The sequence below is a fragment of the Lagopus muta genome, chromosome 21 (assembly GCF_023343835.1).
Source record: "Lagopus muta isolate bLagMut1 chromosome 21, bLagMut1 primary, whole genome shotgun sequence".
Lineage (NCBI taxonomy): Eukaryota > Metazoa > Chordata > Aves > Galliformes > Phasianidae > Lagopus > Lagopus muta.
In genome coordinates this window covers 2,332,020-2,355,597 of record NC_064453.1, presented here as the reverse complement: position 1 = coordinate 2,355,597, position 23,578 = coordinate 2,332,020, and the positions used below count along the sequence as shown (strand labels likewise).

At 47.5% G+C, this 23,578-nt stretch overlaps 2 protein-coding genes across 8 annotated transcripts in view; one reads left to right on the top strand and one right to left on the bottom strand.

Annotated features, from left to right (window-relative positions):
- ACAP3 (ArfGAP with coiled-coil, ankyrin repeat and PH domains 3) overlaps window positions 1–14,627 on the bottom strand; it is a 72,997-nt gene extending 58,370 nt beyond the window's left edge. For 4 of the 5 annotated variants that reach the window (XM_048967976.1, XM_048967978.1, XM_048967979.1 and 1 more), the window contains exon 1: window positions 9,540–9,673. In XM_048967976.1, coding sequence (XP_048823933.1) covers window positions 9,540–9,586 — 47 coding nt within the window. In that variant the 5' untranslated portion in view covers window positions 9,587–9,673. Of the gene's footprint in view, window positions 1–9,539; window positions 9,674–14,571 lie in introns of those variants that run through there. The other variant, XM_048967981.1, reaches the window with a different exon arrangement.
- The window catches only part of PUSL1 (pseudouridine synthase like 1), a 30,819-nt gene continuing 17,016 nt past the window's right edge, over window positions 9,776–23,578 (top strand). For 2 of the 3 annotated variants that reach the window (XM_048967995.1, XM_048967994.1), the window contains exons 1-4: window positions 9,776–11,627; window positions 12,605–12,662; window positions 18,566–18,753; window positions 23,426–23,575. In XM_048967995.1, the coding sequence (XP_048823952.1) occupies window positions 11,569–11,627; window positions 12,605–12,662; window positions 18,566–18,753; window positions 23,426–23,575 (455 nt within the window). In that variant the 5' untranslated portion in view covers window positions 9,776–11,568. Of the gene's footprint in view, window positions 11,692–12,604; window positions 12,663–18,565; window positions 18,754–23,425; window positions 23,576–23,578 lie in introns of all 3 variants that reach the window. The other variant, XM_048967996.1, reaches the window with a different exon arrangement.

The window sequence follows — 23,578 nt, the reverse complement described above, 5'->3', positions numbered from 1 at the left end:
CCTCTACTTAGACAGCGTGTTAGCTTTCTTTTAAAAGCAAAATGGATTTATCAATAAACTAGTATCAAACAATTCTTTCTTCCCCCTAAGTGAACCCAGCAGCATCCATTTACCAACAGGGCTGGAGGAGATTCAGAAGGCTTTGTTGAGACTTCCCCTCGTCCACAGTTCAGCTCAAACCACTCTCCTCCAGCAGGCATCTTTCAGCACTGAAAACTCCTTGTTTCTTCCCCCCCTCCTCCCCTCCCTGGGCCTTGGCTCCGAATGGAGCTTCCCAACCTCTCTGCTCCTTTTGTCTTTCATCTGAAAGGCTTTTCCTGTGCTGCTGCCTGCCAAACGCAGTGAGGTCTTGCCCTCTGGCTGCAGCAGTGCTGGAAGTGCTGACCGACTGGGGCAGCACAGGAGAGCCCTCACCCTTCGCTGCACCCCGAAAGATTTGCCAGATGTCTCTTGATAGCACGACTTTTAGCAGCCACAGATCGCTTATCTGCTCTCTGTTGCCCCATATGATGGACAATCACATGTCCAGCACACTTCAGCTAGTAAATTATCCTTGTAGAAAGAATCTTGCTGTGCTGGTTATCTTTAATATTGTCTTGGGCCATGCTCTGGAGATGAGATGGTGGGCCTTGGGTCAAGGAGGAAATTCCCAAGCCCACACAAAAAGCCAAAATGCTGGGGGTGGAGGGAATTACTGGGCAGGAAATAGGAACCAGTGTTGCCTAGAGCAAAAATTAATAGGTTCTCTGTGCTGGCTGATGTGGTCCAAGCAAGGGGGAACAAAGTTGGCATTGTAGTACCCAAGCCTCAGCAGCAGAAAAAGAATTGAAGCACTAAGTCAAGGGTCAGAACAACAGCGTGCAACCCTGAGGGACTCCCACGTATGCATCCTCCATCCCTTCCCACTGTGGTTAAACCAGCTGGAAACCTCAAGCTCTTCTTGATTTCTTGGCATCTTGCACACCTCATCCTACAGAGTTCAGAAGTGCAGGTAAAAGAGAAGCATAGAGCACAGTAATTATGGGGAGAGGTCAGGCACCTTTGCAGATAACTCCTATTTCCACTGTACCAAACAGGAACTGCTATTTTACTGTCACTTCTGCAGTTTATGTTTTAAATCTTCTTTCAGCTCTATCATGGGATGCTCTGCTTTATGCACTGAATCCACCTCCATATGTCCTGACTGCACTGGTGCCTCTAACCCAGGCTGCAGTATTAAACCAGGAATGACTCTAGTAAACACAAGTAAAGAAAGATTAAGGATGAGCCCAGAGACAATAGCAGTTTGAATTCTGAGAGAAGTCACTTCCCATCCATCAGCATATAGGATCTATCAGCTTGAAGCTATGCAGTCCTGTCAACCAGCCTGCCATTGGCCCATAGTTTCCTGCGTTATCTCCAAGTTCAGATGAGTCAGAGACTTCCATGACTCCAAACTCCTTAACTCCATCCAGCTGAACCTCTTTCATTTTGCTCATAGAGCACTGAAGGCAGCAGCCTTCCTAAATGCCAGCTTGCTGCCTCCTCGTCCTTCAGCTCTCAGGTAGCTGCTTCCTTGCAAAGTGCCCCATCTGAAGGGCAAGCCTGCAAGCAGGGAAAGCAGGGAAGGGTGTGGGAAGAGGAGTGGGACAGGAAAGGGGAAGGGGCCTCCTGCTATGTCAGCGCTATCTTTGTGGCCATTTCCTACATCCTGGGGCGAGGTTTACAGGGTGGGGACAAATTCAGCCTTCCTGCCAAAAACTGGGTTTAGCAGAGAGGACAAAGGGGTGATATTCTGGGAAGAAAGCAAGCTGTGGGGAAAAGCATTGTTTCACTGATGCTGGAATGGAGCAAGAACAACTGCCAGGCTCAAATTGCCTTGTTCTCCAAGTAGTTACTGAGACTCCAGCATCACCACAGCACTGTGAATGGAGTGGGATCATGACGATGTTAAGCTGGTATTCTTCTCATGTGTATGAGCAAAAAACAGCCTCAGGTCAAGCCACAAGTCCACGTACTTGCACAACATAACCTTGCTTTGTCTTGGGAGAACTGATACATCTCCTTCAGCTGCTCCCTGTGCTCATGGAGATCCGCTTTACAGCAGCTATATATATCTGTAAGTGCCCCCATGCTGTATACTGCATTGTCAGCCCGACACGGGGAGATTCAGCAGACAGAGCCACATGTCAGTCTGCTGTGTTAAATAAAGACTGGCACAGCTGCTCGGATGCTGAGAAAGGACTACAAGTTATGTATTTGTGTTTGTGTGCATCTGAATGCATGTGTGTGTAGGTCATACATTTTATTCCCATAAGCTATCTTCTTTCCTCATCAAAAGACAGATGTATCCAGCCCCTGGAAGAGCTGCATGTGCACATATACATTCACACACGTGTTCATGCATGCTGTTTCTATTAATACACAGTATGGAAACCATTAAGCCTCGCTACAGTGTGATGAAGCAGACTGGGTATGCAGGGGAGGGATTATCTCACTCTCTGATATTATATAATCTGTTTAGGCTGTGCCACTTTCTGCTTATTTAAGGAATGAATGAGCACTTCACTCTGTGATGTGCCACCCATGAGTTCTGACATCACTGCTTTAATCCACTGTAATGAATCTACTGCTTCCCTTTTGAGCCATTCCCTACCACACGGCCCATGCTATATCCAATCTATTTCCACTCCCAGTCACTGTCTGTCTGTGTTATTCCCCAGAAATAAGTGATGCTTAACTCAATCAGAGCAACAGAATGCTCTCTGCCCCCTGAAGAGACCTCACATACAAGCAAAGTGAACAGCTTTGTAGATAACAAAAGCAAGACAAGAATGCAGTACGTGTGTGGGCACGCTGCTGTAAATGGATCTTACTGAGGCTGGCTGGCCTTGTGTCCAGTGGGTTGACATGAGCTGTTGAGAACACACACAACCTTTCCATTGCTTCTTTCCTGGTCCTTTCTCCCTTCCTATAAATCAAGCTCTGTGCTGAATTCCTTTCTTTGCAAAAGGAGACAGCAACGTGCAAAAACAAAATCCCTCCATGCGCTGTTTTAAAACAAACCTTCACCAGTAAACTTAAACATGTATTCCACTGAGTGAAAAGACCAGAACGTTTTGCCACGAGGCTTGAGTAGGGCCATTACCTGTGGCCTTATTTTCTCCTCTGGGAGGAGCGGCTCAGAGCAGCAATGAGCAGCAATGAGCTCCTGCAGCAACACGTGCTGCTTACTCACTGCTTCTGTGACCTGTGCTGCCGCTGTCTCACCTGGTTTGTCAGGGCAGATGCACGCACGCCCAGGCTCTGTGCATACACATGGGATGAGTGGCAGAGCCAGTTGCTCCACCATCCAGCACCTCCCTTGCAGCCATTGCAAAATAGGTTTGGGGTTATCTGTTCCAGGCAGCTTTCAGGTTCAGAAACAAACAGGAAGACTCTTTGCACAGGAATAACTATCCAGGAACCCAGCTCTGCTCTCTGTCCTCTGGGGTAGGGATGCAATGCATCTCCTAGAAGGTACACACAGCTCCCAGGGCCTCCAACCCCTTGGCCTGGGACACCAAGCTCCCTAGAGCTCCAACACACAGACGGTGCTGTAGCTCCAGTTCCATGCCTTCCTTCCAGGATCTTAACAGGGCAGGCTCAACAATGCCTCAGAGAAGAGGAAGAAACAATTAGAAAGCTCCTGGCAGGCACAAACCCCAACTTTCTGTGCTGGCCAGGATGCCTGCTCCTCCCTCTCCAAATCTGCAATTGCTGGTCAAAGAGGAAGCAAATTCTGCTCGTTTCCTCTTCCTTTCCACACAGGAAATGTCTGCACTGCATTGTGTTAGCACAGAGCTGAATCTGCCTTCTCTTTTACCTTCCTTTTTACTTCCCTCCACCCCCACATTTAAAGCAAGCTTTACAGAAGACAAGCAGCACATTTGTTAAGGGTGGAGTTGTGTGTGTAGCAAACACTTGGGAAACAGCAGCCAGGAATCACTGTTAGTGTCTGAAATCAGAATACAGACCTGATCACCTGACAGTGGTGAACTGCAAGCTAGCAAGCACTCTTGGCTCCAAGGAAACATGATGACTGTCCCCAAAATTCAACCAAACAAGGACTGGAAGTCTGTTTTTAGAGCTCTTTTCTTTATCCTGAATAACCAGAGCTACAAAACAAACAGTTGCTTGCTTTTTGCAGCAAAGCCAGTGCTTAGGAAGCCAGAAAACCTCACAGTTGCACTGGCTTTCCTGCTGCAAAAAATTAATACTTTAGCTGAAGTTTCAGTGTTATGAAGGCAAGTTTTAAAGAGACAGGGCAGTTAGGAGGCTCAGAGTTGAGGCTTTATGGGGATGGCCATTTCAGCAAGTTTGTCCTGACAAGAGATGAGAAACAGTAGAGATGTTGCATAGAATATGCACCCCCACAAATCAGAAGACACTGGTTAAGTGAAGAAACAGACTTGCAAGATACCCCAGCACGGATATCACTAACTGAAGAGCTGCAGAAGAATTTACAGTGCCTTGATCAGTGCATGAGCAGATAAGACAGTGTTTTATTCCTTATCCAGTGATGATAGCTCAGAGCTGCAGTGCCCTACTGACAGTGCAACTTTTGCACTGGGCTGATGGTGGCCATGACCCTGGTGACACAGATAATGTGCTCCCTTGGCCCAGCAGCAGTCCTTCGAGGACCAGGACTGGGATCCAAGTACAACACATGGAACCAGGACAAGCAGCAGAGCACCATTAGCAAGGCATGTGGCAGAGCCCAAAGCAAATGGCTGCCTCTTCCACAGAGCATTTCAATAGCGCAGAAAAGCCAGCATCAGCATCTCTCTGGCTCTAATTATCCTCTTCTACCACAGGCTTATTGCTCTTTTGTGTTTTCTCCTTTTAGCAAGCTCTGTCAACTAACTTGCAACCCTCTCACATTCCTTGTTACAGCTACAACTAGCAACTTGCAAAACCCTGATCTAGGCTTTCTCAGTGGCTTCTGGCCTTCCCAAAAGGACAAGGCCTAGGGTTCCTTGTGGTTGCCCTCTGGAAGGCTCTGAGGAAACACAGTCCAGAGCTCAGCTCCTGCTAAATCGTTAGGACTGAAGAGCTCTTTCCTTACACTTATCTCAAGGCAACCAGGATTGTGAGGGAGAGGGAAGCACGTCAGAAGCCTATCCACGCCTGCAGAGGTGACTTCCATCTCCATGGAGGCATGTACATTCCAGCAAGCAAAGGACATGGAGAGGAGCAGCTGCTGAACTCCCATACTGATCTGTCAGACAACCAGAAACACTTCAGTTTGCAAATGTTTCTTACAAGGTACATGCAGTTACACAACAAAGCATGCTACAAGAACATTATTACGGTAACAAAGTCAATTGGCCAAATTATGAAACAACAAAACTACCCCTGTCAGTGTGCTACATCATGGAACTGAAGAGCTCTCTCTCACAAGCAGCCTGAGAGATTGCATATCTGAGTTTAATACCATCCACTGCTAAATCACAGCTTCTGCATCTGGCCAGTTTTGTCTTGGCAACCACAACAAACAGTCCCTTACTGACTTGGAACATGGAGATGGCTTTGTGGGGCTTTAGCTTCAGATCCCCGGCTCTTCGGGACACTCTGCTCATGCAGTTCACAGTTCAAAATTCCTCAGGAAACCACTTGCCAAAAAATGTGGCATCAAATCCCACCATCAGTGCCAAGCCAGAGATCTCAGTTGAGTTCTCATCCAGGCAGTCTCTAATACCAGGGGATTTTCCTTGACTTCCATTGAAGAAATACCTTCAGACGTGCCCATGGTAACACAAGCTGGACTGCAGCTTTTCCTAAGCATTTAGAATCATAGAATCATATTTCAGGATTCCCGTGGCACCTTTGATGACAGGGAAACGCAATTAAAGGAATGCTCGTTCCATATGCTTCTGTGTTACCACCCACAGAGCAAAAAAGCCTGCACCACACGAGGGTCCTGCTATGATCTGCTGCGAGCCTGACACAAGAGCAGCTGAAATGCAGCACAGAAAACCTCTTTGGGTGGTGCTGTTATAGCCACGGCCTTGGCATGGCACAAGCACATATGGTGACAGAATCACATCTGGGACAAGCCACTTGGGGATGGACCCCACCATAAAACATGCCCAAGTCCAACCTGCCTGATCTGGCTCTGCATTAGCCTTGGGCTCACTTCAGAATGATGCAGAGTAGGTGAGGCTGTGAGCCAGGAGAGGAAAGGAAGCCTCAGTGCATGCGTGAAGCACCTGAGAAAGGTACAGGTATCTTGGAACTGGATGGACAGGATGGATTGCTGCAGCATGGAGAGCATCTCACAGCTGGGGTGAAGAGGAAGAAACTCACTGTGACATCTCTGCTTTGACTCCTCCTTCGCATACCTCAGCCCCTGTGACTTTGGAAGCGCAGTGATAAAGAGATGAGAAGTAGAATAAATAAAGGCAGGAATTATGATTGATACAGATAGCATCGTGCTGCTTTTGTGATAACATCTTCTCACTCGTGCAACTAAACCAGCAAGTGATGGTAATGGTACTCATTAGGCATTGATTCAAAGAGAAGCTCTCTGTGTGGGCATATCTTCCCGCAACCACCATCAGTAGCAAGGATCTTGCTTACATAAGAAGCCTTGTGTAAGCTTCAAATCAATGCATATGCTCTTTTTGTTAAATGGATTTAGTTAAACAAATGAAGAGTTTTGCTTTTGCCATTCTGGGTATAATTTACTTTTGCTTTCCAGTAACTTCAGCTAATAAGTTTGGCTTACATCAGACTGCATGGCAACGGTGTGCAGAGCCGGGTGACAATAGCCAAAAGTCACACAAGGCACTGAAGATCTTTCTCTCTACCACATGCTCAAGCAGCACGGACTCATCTGAAGTTGTTATGCACGCTTTAAACTTGTCCGATTCAATCTGTTACCAGACTTAGCAAGATCAGTTGGAGTTGAGTGTTTTTATTCCTTCCCATTCTGTTTGAAACACTTTACTGTTGAGGGAGAAAACACTTCCTGAACGTCCTTGTCTTTTCACGTCCTCTTCCTCTGGCAGATGACAACTGCTTTATTGCATCTCTCTTGGAGCTGCAGTTCCATGCCTGAGTTTCCCTGGCCATGAGAGCTACACGCATCAGAGGTGGCTCAGCCTGCTGGGAACCCTGAGCTCACAGCCTGATTAACGAAGTTAGTTAAGAGCAACAGCAGTGCTAGTTAAGGAAATAACCGCTTATTTCCCTCCCTCGTGGGATTTACCACAGAGGCATTTGGGGTTTTCTATGGCTCACAAAGTTCTGCAACCAGCCCCAGCAACTTGTTCCTCCTCTGCCCTTGTCCTCCTGATTGCTCCTCACACCCACAATAGTTGATGATGTCCCCATCTGTCCCTTGGTGCCAAGTGCACCTGGATCTCTGAGTAGGACCAGCAGAAATGTGTTCCTAGATTTCCCAGGCTGCTGCTGGCCCAACAGGAGGCTCCCATGGCAGGCAGGGAGATGAAAGCCACAACATCCACTGGGGTTGCATTCAAATGTGCTAAAACTGGTCTTACAAGGTAATTAGCATTTGTTTACTGAGGCAGAAGATACGTGTCTCTACAAGATGCCCAACAGAAATAAGGTTTATCTGCCAGTCAAGAGATCTGAATGCATTTAAGTAACGAAAATCAAAAGGAGGGGAAAAAGGGTCAGCAACTGTGCCCTATGAAATAGGAAGCAATGACGGATTGACTGCATATTGAGTATTGATTCGGGGTGCTTTGGCATGTAATTGGATTTGATTGCTCAAGTAGACTAGTTTGGTTGCCTTATTATGGGATGCCTGGTACAGTGTGCCTTCATGCAATTGGTTTTGGTTTTTCTCCCTCTGTATATCAGACAGAAAACGATTTGATTCTCTCCAGGGCTCACCGTTGAACTTATGACACAGCATTCAGTTTTGGTTTCACCACAACCCTGCAGATGTCAGTACTTTGTCACAAATTCCCCTCACATTAATACATATCGGCCTTCCTGAATCATCCAGGCTCACTTCTCTCACCCAATCTCTTGCTCTAGACTGCGTCTAGCCATTGGGGAAATAGTTCATAATTCCCTGCTTAAATAACTGGCTTTTGATAAAGGTCCAGCACAGTACTCTGAGGGCTGTTTTGTTTTTACAGATGGAGCAGACAGAGCAGAATGATGCTGCCTGCATACTAAGAAACTTGGCCCGGAGCCCACGCACACCAAAGGCAAAATAAATAAATAAACATCTCCATCAATCTTGACGTCACCGAGGGAAAAAGGGTCACTGCCATGTGGAAGGAGACATCTGGACAGTGAGGTCACTGCTCTGGACGGATGCCACCAAGCAGTTCACATGCTCGGCAGCACCACAGGATAAAATGACAGTTAAAAAAAAAATAAAGAATAAATTCTAATTGATACTGAGTGAGCAGAGGTTTAAGGACTTTGGTTCGTACCTTCTGCCCGCCTGCCTGCATATCTAACTTTTCCTGATAAAAAACTCCTGTGATTCCAGGCACGCAAACAGGAGCAGCCCACCGTCTCACGGGGTGCTGCCCATGCCAAGCCAGAAACAGCCCCGAAACAAGTAAGAGCAGGATCTCACCGTGCAATTACAGCTGCAAGGTGTGGAGGAGGACCCTCCCCACAGCCCTGGGGATCCCCAGACCTGGGCTGCAGCACCCACAGGGTGCACTTGCCTGGAGTTTTTATGTTACCTGCAGCTGTACGCAGCCACATGAATGCATACACAGCATGACAACCGTTCAGAGCAGCCACAACAGCAGACCACTGCAGCCTTTTGTACCAAGCTTCTATTCTGAGAAAATCTTTCCAAACACACGTGGGGGAAAATGCAAAGTATCCCATTTAATAAACAAAAACGTTTGAGGAGCAATGAGAAATGCCTGCTGGGATGGAGAGCCCCTTGGTAACCGTCCCCCTGCACGTATTTCCAACCAACTTGCTCCTGCAGGCTATTGTCTGCTTCCTTCTGTCCCCATCCAAGCACAGTGTGAATGCAGCAGGCGATCGCCAGCTGTGGAAGCTCCAATCTTTCCATTCGAGCACCAGGACATCCCACAGCACCCAGACACCCAGCCGTGGTGCTGCAGGCACAACGAGCATCCGCACCGGGCTCAGGGACTCCTCACCAGCCCCGAGCAGCGCTCAGAGGCCCGATTTCAACAGCAGCACAGCCACGACGGAGTCTTTGTTATCAGAGCTCGGATTCCTTCAAGACTGCTAAATAAAAAAAGAATCCACCCTCCGAGAGACGGCGATGCCAGCGAGTGGAAAACGCCGTGTTTCTGAGCACGGGCTTCGGGAGCGGTGGCAGCACATCCAGCAGCTCCGGGAGACGATGCCGGTTCCCCCGCGCTATGGAGCGGGTTGGGATGAGCCTTGAGCCGAACGTCCCGAGCGGGTTGCCGGCACCGCATCCCCACCGCACGGGGCCGGTAGCTGCTTCCCACCTCTCCCCCTATCCACGCAGCCCTTCCGCTCGTTATTATTATTATTATTATTATTGTCATCAGAGCGAGGGTCTCGGCGCTTACCGGAACCGGGGCGAATCCTTGATGCACTCCTCAAACTCCACCGTCATCCTCGCGGTTCGGAGCTCAGCGGAGGAAGCGCAGCGCCCGGCGGCGGCGCAGCGAGGCGCGGCACGGCACGGCGCTGCGCCCGCCCCCACCACCGCCCGGCGGGCAGGGCAGGGCAGGGACCGGCTGGAGGCACGGGGCGGGGAGCTCAACTGCAGATGCTCCCAGTTATTATAGAATGAGAGTGCCCCCGGTTTTCCCGCACAAGGCTTTGAGACCTCACTGAGCCTTCTAGTTAGTCGACGGGAGCTTGATAAAGCACCTGGGTGCCTGGTTTGATAGAGATAGGGAATGGCTTTAAACTGAAAGAGGAAAGATTGAGGTTGGATGTTAGGAAGAAATTGTTTACTGAGAGAGCAGTGAGGCCCTGGTACTGCTGCCCAGAGCGGCGTAGTGCCTCATCTCTGGTGATGCCCAAGCCCAGGCTGGATGGAGTCCATCCAGCATCCGGCCCACAGCAGGGGTTGGGATTGCGGGCTTTAAGGCCTCTTCCAACCCCAGCCATCCTGTGATTCTATGATTCAGATCCTGACCATCCCCTCAGGTCTCTGCATTAATTCAGCCGCTGGAAGCACAGCCCAACCTTCGGGTTGCCACGGGGTTGTGGCCACAGCTGAGAAAAAAATCGACCTGTAGAGGAGGCACGCAGCAATTCCCTGCCATTAGTGTCAAAAGGATTGGCATCAATCCTGTTACTGCTTAATCTAGTTTTTAATTTTCCATACACAGTGGATTTGCTGCTGCCATCAGCCATGCAGTAAATCTGCAGTAACTCCACCGAAGCCAATGTAATCACTCAAGGAAGGACATCTGGGCCTGCAGGACCATGGGAACAGATACCGGACACAGCAGTGTGATGTGGCACAGATAAATGAGACTAATTACAGCGAGCTTCGTTTGGATCCTCCACCCATCACTCACCACAGGCAGAACTGCACAGACCACACCAATCGCTGAATTTAAGACTGAGAAGTGCCCTGATGTAAATCTCTACCCAAATGCTTTCTGTTTAACAAGGACCTGAACTAAACCCACAGCTCACTGCAACACCAGGGTCAGGGGTGCCTCAATGTCACAGCATATCAAGGCATCACTTCAGCCACGGACAGATCCAGGACAACCCCAGGGGGAGGAAGATGCTCCATGCCACGTCCACACTGACTGCTGCTATGATCTGCCTCCGGGCTAGGCTCTGGCTCTGTCTGAGGACTCAGCCCTGCTCCATTTGCAACCTCTCAGTACCTAAAGGGAGCCTATAAGCAGAAGAGTCAACTCTTTGAAAGGGTAGATAACAGCAGGACAAGGGGAAATGGTTTTAAGCTGAGGGAGGGAAGGTTTAGGTTGGATATCAGGGGGAAGTTCTTTGCTGTGAGAGTGGCAAGGTGCTGGAACAGCTGCCCAGAGAGGCTGTGGATGCCCCGTCCATCCCTGGAGGTGTTCAAGGCCAGGTTGGATGGGGCCCTGGGCAGCCTGGGCTGGTGTGAAATGTGGGGGTTGGTGGCCCTGCGTGTGGCAAGGGGTTTGCAGAGGGCAGGAGTTCCAACCCTGGGCATTCTCTCATTCTGTGATTCACTTGTCTGCTGTGCTTTGGAAGGATGGTGTGCATGTAGCAGCCTGACACGATTGAACATTAAAATGGTAGAGGGTTCTGAGGGACACGGAAGGCTCAGCTCAGCCCATCAGTGCAGAATGGGCAAGGTGACCTCTGCTGGCTTCTGTTCCACCTGCTTCCATCAAATCAACGCGTTTTCCCTTTGCTCCTCCAGCACCGACGACGACACGGCGGTGTTGCAGCAGGGACTGCGAGTCGCCTTCCCTTCCAAAGCTGAAATCCACGAAGCTCGGATTCGGCTGCTGCAGCCCCTCGCCTCCGGCCCTTCACGCACGGCGCAGCCATGGCCGCGCAGCGGAAGCGGGCGGTGCTGGGAGGGCCGCTGAGGGGAAGCCGGCCCCGCTCCGCCTCCGAGCCCGTAGCGCAGCAAAGATGGTTTCTCCCCAAACCCGATACTTAGTGTTCTTTCAGTACTGGGGCACTAAATATAGGTAGGTGCGGTTAGAGGTCGGCCCTGCGCTGTTAGGTCCGCGGGAGGTTGCATGGAGAAAATAGGTAAAAATGGGTGTGTGTGAGGGTTTGGGGTAGGGACAGGTCGCGTGCTGTGCTTTGTGGTATTGGGTAGGACAGGAAGCACGGAAATTGGGTAAAAGCAGGAAAGAACAGAGAGAAGGGCAGGCTGGTGACGGCAGCACAGCCGGTGGTGTTATTTGCTGCATTGGCTCTCTGGGTTCTGAGCAGCTCGGATGCATTGCTGGAGACAGAGCCAAGCTGCTCCATTGCACTGCTTTCCCCAGGCTTAAGCATCCCACATAGGTGGCTGTGCTTGTTTACGTGACAAAGAGACTGTGGGAGAACTTGTGCAGCCCCAATACGCCTATGGACACGAGGGTTCTGCAGAATAACACCGTCACGTGCCAAAAGCCACGCTTATTTTTCAGGGTACAGTTCGTTTCCTTGTGGGCTCCAGCCTCAGTTATTCAGTGTGGTTGCGAGTGGGCCGAAGCTTGGCCTCAGGACATCCCTCAGCACTTCTGAACTGTTTGTGAACGGCTGTGACTCCCAGGGCAGGGAAAGAAGCTCAGCAATAATTGGGTCTTCGCAGCTTTCACATCCACATGCCCACAATAAAGGATCCTGCAAACGGCATTTCAGATGGGGCTTGAAACTGCTTTACCTGCATACTCTCATCCAGGGCAAATTGCTTCATCTTCCCAGCCCACCAGCCTCCATCTGAAGGGCTGGTACACAGAGTAGCATTTAAATGATGATTTTTGTTTCTTGTGGCCGTTTTCTTGTCTGTTCTCCCAGTGCCACGTCCCTGTGAGTTGTATGAAAAGGTTGCTCAGCAGCAAGCAGTTCAATGATTGCCCTCAAGTAACTTCTGGTGGGTTCTCTGTCAAGACATTGGGTGGAAAATGCAGTCTTGATACGTCTCAGTAACTGCTGTATCTGCTTTCCTCTGCAGTGGGGTCATGCAAACCTCAGCTAAGCAGTCAGGGGTTGGAGTCCAGAATTATTTGGAGGTACGTTTTTGCTAATCATATTGACCTTAAAATGAAACTTCTGTGCTCACGCTCTTTTAGCTATGGATATTATAGAGAGCAAATAATTATTTTTACACTGATTGTTTAGAACATGACTATTCAGCAGCATGCAAATGCCTTACTGAGTGTCTAAGTGCTTTAGGAATGGTGCTGGTAGGCAGGTAGAAGAATTGGGCTGAGATATCCCACCCAAAAGCTCTGAGCATGGCCAAGGCATTTCCAGTCATGCCTGTGTTGACTGAGTGAGGATGAGTATCCTTGCTTTGTCTGCAGCCTGCAGAAGGAAAGTGCGATGAATTATGGCTTGAAGAGGAGTTTTCAGGATGTATTTGTATGGCTTCTTGCCTGAGACCATTGTGGAGAAAGTGTATAAATATTGTGCAAGTCATGAAAGAAGAGCCCCAAAGGACTTTCTATCTCATTTATCTAAAATGCTCTGAACCATCCAGTGTCTCAGCCTCAGGCGCCGGACTTTGGGTGAGCCCAGCAGTTGTTTTGCATTATCCAAGTAACTTTGTTTTAAGAAGGGAATGGGTAGGATGGGTGATTAAAGGGAAAGAAAGGAAAAAAAAGAGACAAAGAAGGAAAAAGATAAACTTGCTCGGTGTTGTCTTTTCACAGTATCAGCATTTCGCTGGCCAGTTCTGGGATATGTGCTTTGCTTTCATGTGGTGGTATTGATGCTGGGCACTGCTGAGCAGGGCTGCAGCTATTAGAACCACATGGGATGTCTTAAAGCAAATTTAATAGGAAACTTCTGGGGCCTGTAGGAATTTATCTTCCTTCCTCCATTTCTGCGCAGCTTCATAACACTCATTTCCAAAGCCAGGAAGGCAAGTGAAGGGAAGAGCAAGATTAAATCTGTAATGAGATCCTTGTTCCGTTCTTCCTATGTTCAGACATCTGTTTTGTTTGCAGTTACAGGCAAGCAAATAACTTGTGAAGTGTAGACTTCATGTATCAACAGCTGGTGGCCTTAGCAGTGTAATGAGCTGCTTTGGGAGCAGGACATGCAGCTCTCTAGGTGAGAGGGTAGAGCTGTGGCTGAGCAGGAAGCCTGCCTGCAGCCGTTTGTCACCACATCTATCACAGAGGACACAAATGGTTCTGTAGTTCTCAGTTCTCTATATAGCAGAGTCTTGGAACTGCACGGAAGAAATAGAAACTTGTGTTATCTCCGTGACAAATGCAGGTATTTGAAGGAGCTTTTTAATTTGTATTTGATGGGGATGAGCTTTGCAGACAAAACTTTTCCTTCTTGGAGACAATCTATTTGTCTTGAAATACTTGGAAGCCCAGCTTGCTAGTGATGAGTCCAAGCCAGAATTCCAGACCTTGCTTTCCCAAATTGGGATGTTTGAGACTGCTGACTTGGCTCCTTCCAACGAGGAGAAACTTGTATGTGCTGTAGGACTCTGCACTCTAGTCTGAATTCTTACAAATGTCCCTCCTGAAAATGAGAATCCCGTGTAGCACCTTTTGCTGAAGTAAATAGCTCTTATTTGTGCTACCAGGCACCAAATGCAAGGCCTGGTAGGATCTAAAGAATTAAGATCCCTTTCATATTTGGTTTGAACCACCTCCTGAGCATGTTGTTTCTCACTGTGCTAGATAACTGTGTCTAAAACTAATCTTCCTGCATGAAGCTCTGTAGCTTTGTGCTAAGTCCAGGTATTATTCCTCATGAAAGAAAGAGAGGGAGAAGGAGAAGACAGACAAACTCTGTGCTACGCAAAACAGCTTTGGTACAGCTTCTTTCCTCCAGGAAAAAACAACAAAACAGTAATGCTACAATCAGAAAGATTAATGCAGCGGAAGAGCAATACAGGAGCACAATAGCAAAGGAACTGACATGAATGGAATGGTATTACAAAAGAAAAGGACTCACCCATCTATGAAGACCTAGGCCTGCAGGGAAAACTCCACAAGGGAGGGATCTCCAACCAGAGCTCCTTCCCCCATGGCAGTCAGCCCTTAAATGAAGCTTAGGTGAGGTGCAGCCAGGCTCCAACCCTTCTGATCACACTGTTGAATTGCCTTCACCTGTGCTGCCAGGGCTGACCCGGTCCTTTCTTCAGGTGCTCTATCAGTGATTCAGGCCATGACTCAACAGTCCCCATACAAGGAACAAAGGGAAAATTGACCCAGAGAACTGTTAACTTCATCACCTGTTTGGATAATCATTCTAGCAGCCTGGGAGGTTGCTTTAGAAACCCTCTTTTCCAGCAGAAGCTGCTTTCTCATCTTTTTCTTCCTTGTTTTCTCTACGGCTTTTCTCTCTTTCTCTGGGAAGGAGTTAGATTCTTAATTAGTTTCAGTTGACATAATGCCCACTGAGTCAGCAAGGTTGCAACCAGAAGCTCCTGCATTATTATTTATTAGAACACAGCACTTTGCAAATTGTGCACCATCTCCAGCAGTGCAATGCAAACCCTTGTATCTATGCATCTGATGCCATTGGAGGTGTCTTCCAATGACAGCACCAATAAGCAATCCAGCTGCTGTGGAAGAGCAATAGACACCTTTCCAAAATAACTCCTACTGCACATTTCTCTCTTGAACCTAACCATCTACAATTGACTTGACAGGTTCCTTCTGTAGCTCCCAGCTGCTCTGCAGGGGTCTTTTGTGGCTGAGCATCTTGAGCATTTTTTATTGAGACTTCAGGGAGATACGTGGATGAATTTTTGCTTCCCAGACATAGCCGGTGTGCACTGACAGGCCTGTTCTTCATCTTGCCTCTCCAACATTTGTACAGAGGGAAAAGAGAACAGGGCTGTGAGTAATAAGAGAAACCTGGAGCGTGGATTCATATCGCTCTGGCACACAACAGTGGAAATTTCAGTGGGATTCAAAATATGGAAGTGTTTAGTGAACAAAACCTGTTAGCAGCACAGACCTACTAAATGCAAGTAATGCTTTCCTCTGCTTTACTGGTAGGGAGAGTATTAGAAGCATAGAGAAACACCCAGGGATTCTGGTTGCTGCTCCAAAAATATGAATGTCTGGAACAACTGTGACTCTAGAAGTAAAGACATCATGAAAATGAGTGAGATCTGTCTCAGTGAAGGCACCTCCAGCACATGTTGAGTCAAGGATCTGGTGTTTGTAACCTGCCAAGCAGAATGCTGGCACGCTGTGTGGCCTAAAGAAGGAAGCAGAGACCTGTGAACTTTGAGGACATAAGAGAACACAGCTCCTGGATTCCTTTATCTCCTCCTTTTAGCTGAGCACCCATGGGTAAATTGCTTAACTAACTGTCCCAGTTGTCCCCCATTGGAATCCATAGATGACACCCAACGGTGTAAGGGTCAGAATTAACAGCAGTAAAGCCTTGGGAGCTCCTTGGATGAAAGGCCTGCTTCTTGTAGGGGCTCTTTTTTTTCCCTTCCTTCCTCTGAAAGGGCAGGTTGCCATTCAAGCAATTACTAAATGTAAATAATGCATCTTTTTTGCAGATCAGCGTGGGTTGTATTAATGGATTAGAGCATATAGGAACCAGTGGAGGAAGGTAACAGATGTCTATAGGCTCAAAGGCCATCTGGATGGTGCAGAGATGGGACATATGCATAGGTGAAGGGGTCATTAGTGAATTGCCCGTGAAGAAGTTCAGCAGTTCAGAAATTCTCTCTGCAAGGAGATTAATTAGGGTAGGCTTTAAATGGAATATTTAATTTAAATATTTAAATGGAGGCAGCAGTTGGTAGTGGACTCTATTATCAGCTGCATGCCTGCTGGGCTGGGGGGAGAGCCCCCAGATGAAGCTTTCAGCATTCACAGGCTGAGGTTTGTTGTTGATGGTGATTACATTTCTCCTTGCATACCCAGCACAAATATCTCTCCAGAGAGCTGTGCCTGGGAGGTAAGCGTGCTGCAGAAAGGCAGCTGTGAAAATACAGCTTTGGTGGACCTGTCATTCGCTCCTTTACTTCTGTGGATTCAGTGGCTTGAGCAGGGAAGCAATCAGGTTTGCCTTGGAGCCTTCGACCCTCTCTTCCTCTCCAGTCTGCTCTCCAAAACAGCTTAACCCTTTTGGCAGACAAGAAACCCCAACTTTTCAGTGTTCCTATTCTCCAGCTTTGTTCAGAGGTGGGGTGTGAAATAGAATGCAGTGTGGGGATCCGCAGGAGTGCAGTATCCAAACTTCTCCATAGCAAGAAAGGACGATGTTCTCTCCTGCCCTCTCTCCCTCTGTTCCACTCAGCTGTGCTCACACTGGCTGATTTGTGCCTGGCAAAAGGCTGGAGAAAGAGAGGAGGCTGCAAAATACAAATATATATTTGCAGATTTTTTTCTCTTAAAACACGGCTTCTGCTTAAAGACGAAGCGTCGAGGCACGAGACATGGTCTGCTGCATAAAACTTACTTCATTTCTGTCTGCTTCTCTCTGCTTAAGGGTGATAAATAAAGATTTTTGTTGTTAATTATAACCATATGTGAAGTCCAAATAGAAGGATTAGGAAGGGGAGAAGTCTAGGGTCATTTCTGTTCTGTTTCCTAAGCCTTCCCCTGCAGCTCAGTTACATTTTTTCTTGCCTTTCTGTGCTTTATAATGATATGCTTCTGAGAGCCCAGAATCCTGTCTGCTCAAGTTGTAGGAATCTGGAAGGCATTTGTGAGTCAGCAATTCAAGCTTTATTGACTCTTGGTACCAGATTGAAATGTAATAAAGACCACTACTGGGTTCACCACTCGGGAGGGAAGATGAGAGAGAGAGAAGGAAATTTCCAGTCATTCAGCTGGTTTCCTGCTTTTTTTTTCTCCTTCAGTTGTTCAGATATACTTCATTCATACACCATAAAACATCACATTGAGGGCCTGTCCTCACAAAGACAAAAACTGTATGTTGCAGGTACAGTTACCTACTTCTAAACCCTACTGTACAGAAGACCTACTGTGGTATTAACATTGCTTTAGTAAGTTACTAGAATCCCAAGCAGAGTTTGCCTTTGCCCCTTACCAGAGTTCATCCAGGCTTTGCTAAATGTGGACTGATCTGAGACCCTTATATATGTAGCATCTAATTATCTCTGTTAACATCCCTCTCCCTCCCTGTGATTATTTACACCTGCTGGGATGGCTCAGCATCAGCTCCTCCAATGCTGTGTCTTATTAGAGCTGTGCCTTGGTTCTCTGAGCTGTTTCTCAGTGGGACCAATGAATGCATTACACCAGTGCTGTGCTACTTCTCCTCTGGTCCCCCGACTCCTCCTCTGTTCTGAGCAACTGATGGAAGCACGTTGCCCTCTGTAGCCCTGCTCCTGTTGTGGATGGGAAAAAAAATCTGCCAGCAGCAATAAGCTGCTGTATTTGACATCATTTTGGCCTGCAATGGAACAAAAGGCTGCAGCCTGAGCTCCATCAGGCCTCGTAGCTGTAAAGTCACTCTGACATCCCTGTGTGCTGTTTCTGTCTGAGTTCTGGAGCTAAGAGCATGCACTGTGCTGCTGTTACCTGCTTCTGATGCAGCTTGAATGCAGTTCTTGGCGGTCAGATGCAGGGGTTGTGTCTGGATTTAAATCAGGGATTCTCTGTTCTCTTTACTTCTGCCCAGTAATGCAAAGGACAGGGAGGCAAATATTTGTCACTTTGTTTTATATATGTTTTATATATTTTATATATGTTTCATATGTATGTTTTAAGCTGACGTGGCACATTGGATGTTCCCTTTAAAATGATTCTGGGACAGAAGGTGAGAAGCCAAATAGTACTAGCAGAAGTCAACAGCCCACCTCCATCCATCTCTTCAGCTCACAGTAAAACTCCCTATTACTTCTCTGGAAACAGCAAGGAGGCACGATGTATTGAGCAAGGAGGAGGGCATTGTTTCCTAGAGAGCTCTGAGTTTCCTTTTCATGGTTCTGTCTCATGTTGGATTGCAGAAGGCAGCACAGAACCTAAAACCCGTTGTTCCCATCAAGTTCCACATCTCCAGCCGGACCGACAGCGGTGTCCACGCGCTCTGCAACTCTGCTCACTTTGACATCCAGAGGGCACCAGGGAAGCCAGCTTTTCAAGAGAGAATGCTAGTTGGTTGTCTGAATCACCACTTGAAGCCCGAGCCAATCCGGTGAGTTGGTGGCAAGTCAAAATCCTTTATTTTCTTCTTGTTTGAGAAAGGGGAGAGATGTAGCAATGATCTCCCCTCTTCACCCATGAAATAAAATGGCTGCTAGTGTTAGCAGAGTCCACTCTTCCCTTCCCAGCTACACCAAGGCTACCTCATGTTGTGATTCAGAGAAGTTGCATCAAGAACTCCAGTTCAATCTTGCTGTCACAAAATCGGATTGATTTAGCTCAGTGTGGTTGATAAACAGTCCTTTTTGTCCTGTACAGTTGTAAATGTAGTCATGTGAATGACTAGAGAGCTGCTCTCTACTCTTTCTCATGTTACTTTGTCTTTGTATGAACTAAAAGCAGTTGAAGGCGCAGACTGTCCGTGTCTGTGCAGCATCAGTTGCACTCAGACGTGGCTCTCTGGGCAGCACCCTAACAAGCAGTGTGCCAGGGCTCCTCAGTGTGTTGTACAAGAAGATGGCTGATTTGTAGGAGGTGTTGGGATGAGCAACAGAAGTTGGATGCAAGAGGCCAATTGGTGATTATTCAGGGGACCCAATTGCTCTCTTTCATGTTACTGCAGTCTGGTGGCACGAGCATAAAGGAAGATTATGGAGGCAAATTCCCCATGCCAGAGGAAGAACCCAGGACAAAAAAGCAAATCCCTCGCCACCCAATGAAGGGATTTTTGTAAGAATAGCAGCCTGACTATACAGCACCCTCCCCCTTCCCACTTCACCCAGTCTGCTTTATTTTCTAATCTCCTCTTTGTGAAACAGGGCCTGACCCAAATGCCGACGCAGCAAGGCCTGGGATTTGAGGGCTGACATCATGCCTGAATCTGCCCTTCATTTTGCAAGGGAGGACTCCAATTCTCCATGGCCTGGGGAACAGTGAACCCAGCTCTAGACCTGCAGGAACCCAAACAGTTTGGTGGCTGAGCAGGGAGATCTGAATGGTGATGTTTCTTTTTCTCCCAGGAGGTCCTTTGTGCAGGTCCCAGATGCTGTGTAAAGTGAAGAGAGACTGTGAGTTGGCTGAAGCTGTGCCCTGTGCTGTTGGGAGTGCTCACTGGCCTTAGCTGCGTGCCTGACCACAGTCCTCATCATTAGACACTCTGAGTTTACCAGGATGCAGTCAGCTCTACTTCTCCCTCTTCCCTTAATCTGAACCCTTTGCAAAAGGGCTCAGCTGCTTTCCATTAAGGAGCTTGGTGACAGGCATGAGTCTAAATGGATCAGCAGCCAACCCCTCCCTCTCTAAATATTACTTTGCCAAGAATTCCCTCCTAATGCTGGATAGAAAACCCAGCACTTTCATGTGGTTGCAAGCAGGGGGTGATGGAGAGAGATATCTTTGTGAGAACTCGTTGTTGATAGAGCTTGAAAAGGAGACCAGATTCCAAACTGGCTGGCTGTATCATTAGCAATAATGATCTTCTTTGTAGCTTTGCTGCATGATGGGTCTCTTCTAGGAAATGATCTGTCTTTTACATTTGCAAAGCATTTTTGAAAGGATCTCGTCTGCAAAGATCAGAGTGTATTCTGCAGATGGGTAACTTGAGGAGGACTTTGCTATCATGTAAGTAGGGATAGAGTGGTAAAGTAGATTCTTGCCTTCTATTTCTGGTTCCAGTTTGGTAAGTACTCCATGTCTGGGTGGCAACAAGGCAGATCTGGGATTCATCCCACCTCCTGCTGATTGGTTTCCACCAATTTGGTGAAGGTTACACTGCCAAAAAGCTGAAGAATGCTCTCAGTCTTTATTTACCAGCAGCCTTGTAAAAAAGGAGACGTTAACAAGGCTTGAAATGTAGTATGTTTGAAGAACTGGTGGAATAAGATTCCCAACTAGAAAGAGCCCAAGATAGCAATTGCATCTACCAGAAGAGGCAAGAAAGGCTGTCTGCAGTGAAGAATCATCTGAGTATGAATGGGCTTTTCTGAAAGAATTGTTCTATGGGAGTTTATAATAGGAATGGTTATTTAATAAAAATCACTTAAGTGTTAACAGGAGAAGCTCAAGGGAGATGAAATGCTTGTGGAGATGTGTAGACAGAGGAAAATAAATGGAATACTTAATTATATTACTGTGTTTAGAAGACGCTGGAGGTCCTGGGTTCAAACTCCATTGCAGGCCTGGAGGATGTAGTTTGCATTTCTGATGGGAGTTCATAGCAGTGAAGCAGCCTTCTGGCTTGTTATTGCAAATCTTTGCAGAGGCTGTGGCTCAGCTTTGATTTCTTCTTCTGTGGTCTGAGCCTTTGCAGTGAAGAGGTGTGAGCCAGAGGCGCTTAGGCTGACAAAACTCCCTGCAGCACCAACCTTTTAAAAGTAAATAAATAGCTTTCTCTATTATTAGGTCCCAAACGGTATCAAATTTTTTGGCTGCTTTGCATCCTTTCTCCTCCATTTACAAAGCTCCAAAACCAGAGGGGCACATGACAGAAGGAAAACGACTTTCTGATGACAGGCATCCTCTAAAGCAGTGTCTGCAGCGAGAGAATACCTCTGAGACAGCGCCTCTTTGCTGGATGCTCCCAGCAGGATGATGACAAACCACAGCTCTGGGCAATGGGAAAATAAAATCCAGCAAAAACTGCCACCTTCAAATCAGCTGTAGTGCTCTGGGGATGTGCAGAAATACAGGAAAGCTCTGCTTTCTCCCTTGCCTGAGAGAAGTTTGTTTCCCCTCTGCCAACCTTTGCAACCTCCTGTCTACTAAGCCATCCCTCACTTAGGGACACCAGGCATTTCTTCCCAGTTGCTTTTATAGAAGGCAGTAGGAGCCTTCAGCAGCCTTGCAAGCTGCTTCTTGAGTTAACTGCCCAGTGCCAATGGAAAATGAGTGGGCTTAGCCATTCCCTACAGCCATCATCTGCATGTGTGAAATGGGGGGATACCCGTCCTGCTGTATCCAGGCAGAAGCAGTCTAGGTGGGATGCTCCTTTATTTTCATTGCCGTGGCAAAATCTTGGAGGTTGTGGGGGGAGGTGGTAGGGAAGTGACCTACTTTCAACTGTTTCCATCTGCTGCAATGAACTGCGTGGCTGCCTTTAGGAGTGAGCACAGAGTGCTGCGTTGGGTATGCAGGTATCTGTCATGGGGTGGTCCTTCATGCTCTTATCTGGGGTCATGGCTCTGCAAGAGGGCTTGGGCTTATTCTTGTATGGTTTTCAGTGCAAAGTCCTGTCTGTCTACACACAGAGAGTGACAGCAGCCCTTCTTGTGGATGCAGCAAGGCTAAGGTGAAACAGATAGGAAGCCTTAGAGTCTGATTGTATTCTAGTATTTGCAGGTGGATGCTTGTTCAAGAAAGTGCTTCGTGAGTATCAGGAAAAATAAGGCGGCCCAGGCTATGAGACCTCTCTTACAGGCTCATTAAATCTGCTGGGTTTCTTCCCTCTTCTTACCAGTTTATCTATTAGAACTGGATCAATCCAGAAAAAGTGGAGCCACAGATCTGCCTTTGTGACGAGTCTGACCAGCAAAACAGGAAGGTGGCTGTTTTCTGTTGCTTATTATAGGTGACACAAAAGCTGAAGAAAAAAAAAATCACCATGAAAATAGTGCACTGAAAGCCTTTCTTGATGGTTGTTGTGGTTGGGACATCTGGTTTTATCATCCACATTGCATCTCTTCCACCTCAGTTGATGCTGTCCTGCGGACTTGAGGGCTCTGGGTACGGCCAGCATGCCTTTGAAGGCAAGCACAAACACACTCTGTCCTTTGAGTCAGTGTTTCACAGCTGCATGAGGGCAGTTGTGAGCCAAGAGAATAGTCTGGAAGAGCTCATCAACTTGAGAATGATGCTGCAATAGCTAGTTTCTTGTTGGCGAGCCTTGAGCAGGGACAGAGTATTTGTGTGCCTGTCAAATTCCATGGAGAAAGTCCCTTTATGGCTGTGTATTCAGTTAGATCTCTGAAAAAATGTTACCTTGGCCATCAGCATGTCTGGGTAAGAGGCACTGGAAAGGAAAATTTTTCTTACAGGGCTCAAAGGAGACCAGCCCTCTCCTTTTGGTTTTCCTGCTAAAGAAGGTAGCGGATGAAAAAATCCAAAGGGAATTTCTACAGCTGCTTTGGTAAAAGGAGGAATAATGGCTATTTTCTCCATTTTCCTAGCATAATAGGGATACCACAAAAGAACTGGTAAGAGTTTTTGTGAAAAACACATTTGACATTTGCAGCAGCCACTGGAAAGTGGGTCATGAGCTAGCACAGCATAATATTCTCCATATGTGAGATACATTTCATCCTGAGGATCTCAGGAAACCTCAAACATTGTCTTGCTTGTTTGTTTTTGCAAAACTTTCCCTCAAGTGATTCACATTTGTACATGCACATGAATATTTCAAACATGTACGTGCACGTGTGCCTTTGCACCCAGCTGCCTGTGGGAATAATGCAGGCTCCTTAATGGTGCCATCCCCGAGAGCAGGAACCAGAACACAGCATACAGCTGAAGAGAAAACCGATGGCAGCCAAAGTTGATCATTGGCTGGAAGGTTGGGTCAGGATGCTGAGAGTTCCAACAGTGAAATTGCTAGGAAGTGTGTGGGTTTAGAACACAGCATGAGTAAAGAATCCATTGCATGTTTTCATTCCACCTGTATGGAGACCAGCACAAGTTTTTGAACTAGTTCATGGCATTCCTGTCTCTCTCACTCTCTTCTGTCATAACAGCATCTTGAGTGCCTATCGAGTGACCAACAGTTTCCATGCACGTTTCTCTGCGCTGTCAAGAACCTACATTTATCGGCTGCTGATGGGCTGCACCCACCATTCTGAAATACCAGTGTTTGAGAGGGACCTGTGCTGGGCTCCCACTGGAGGGTG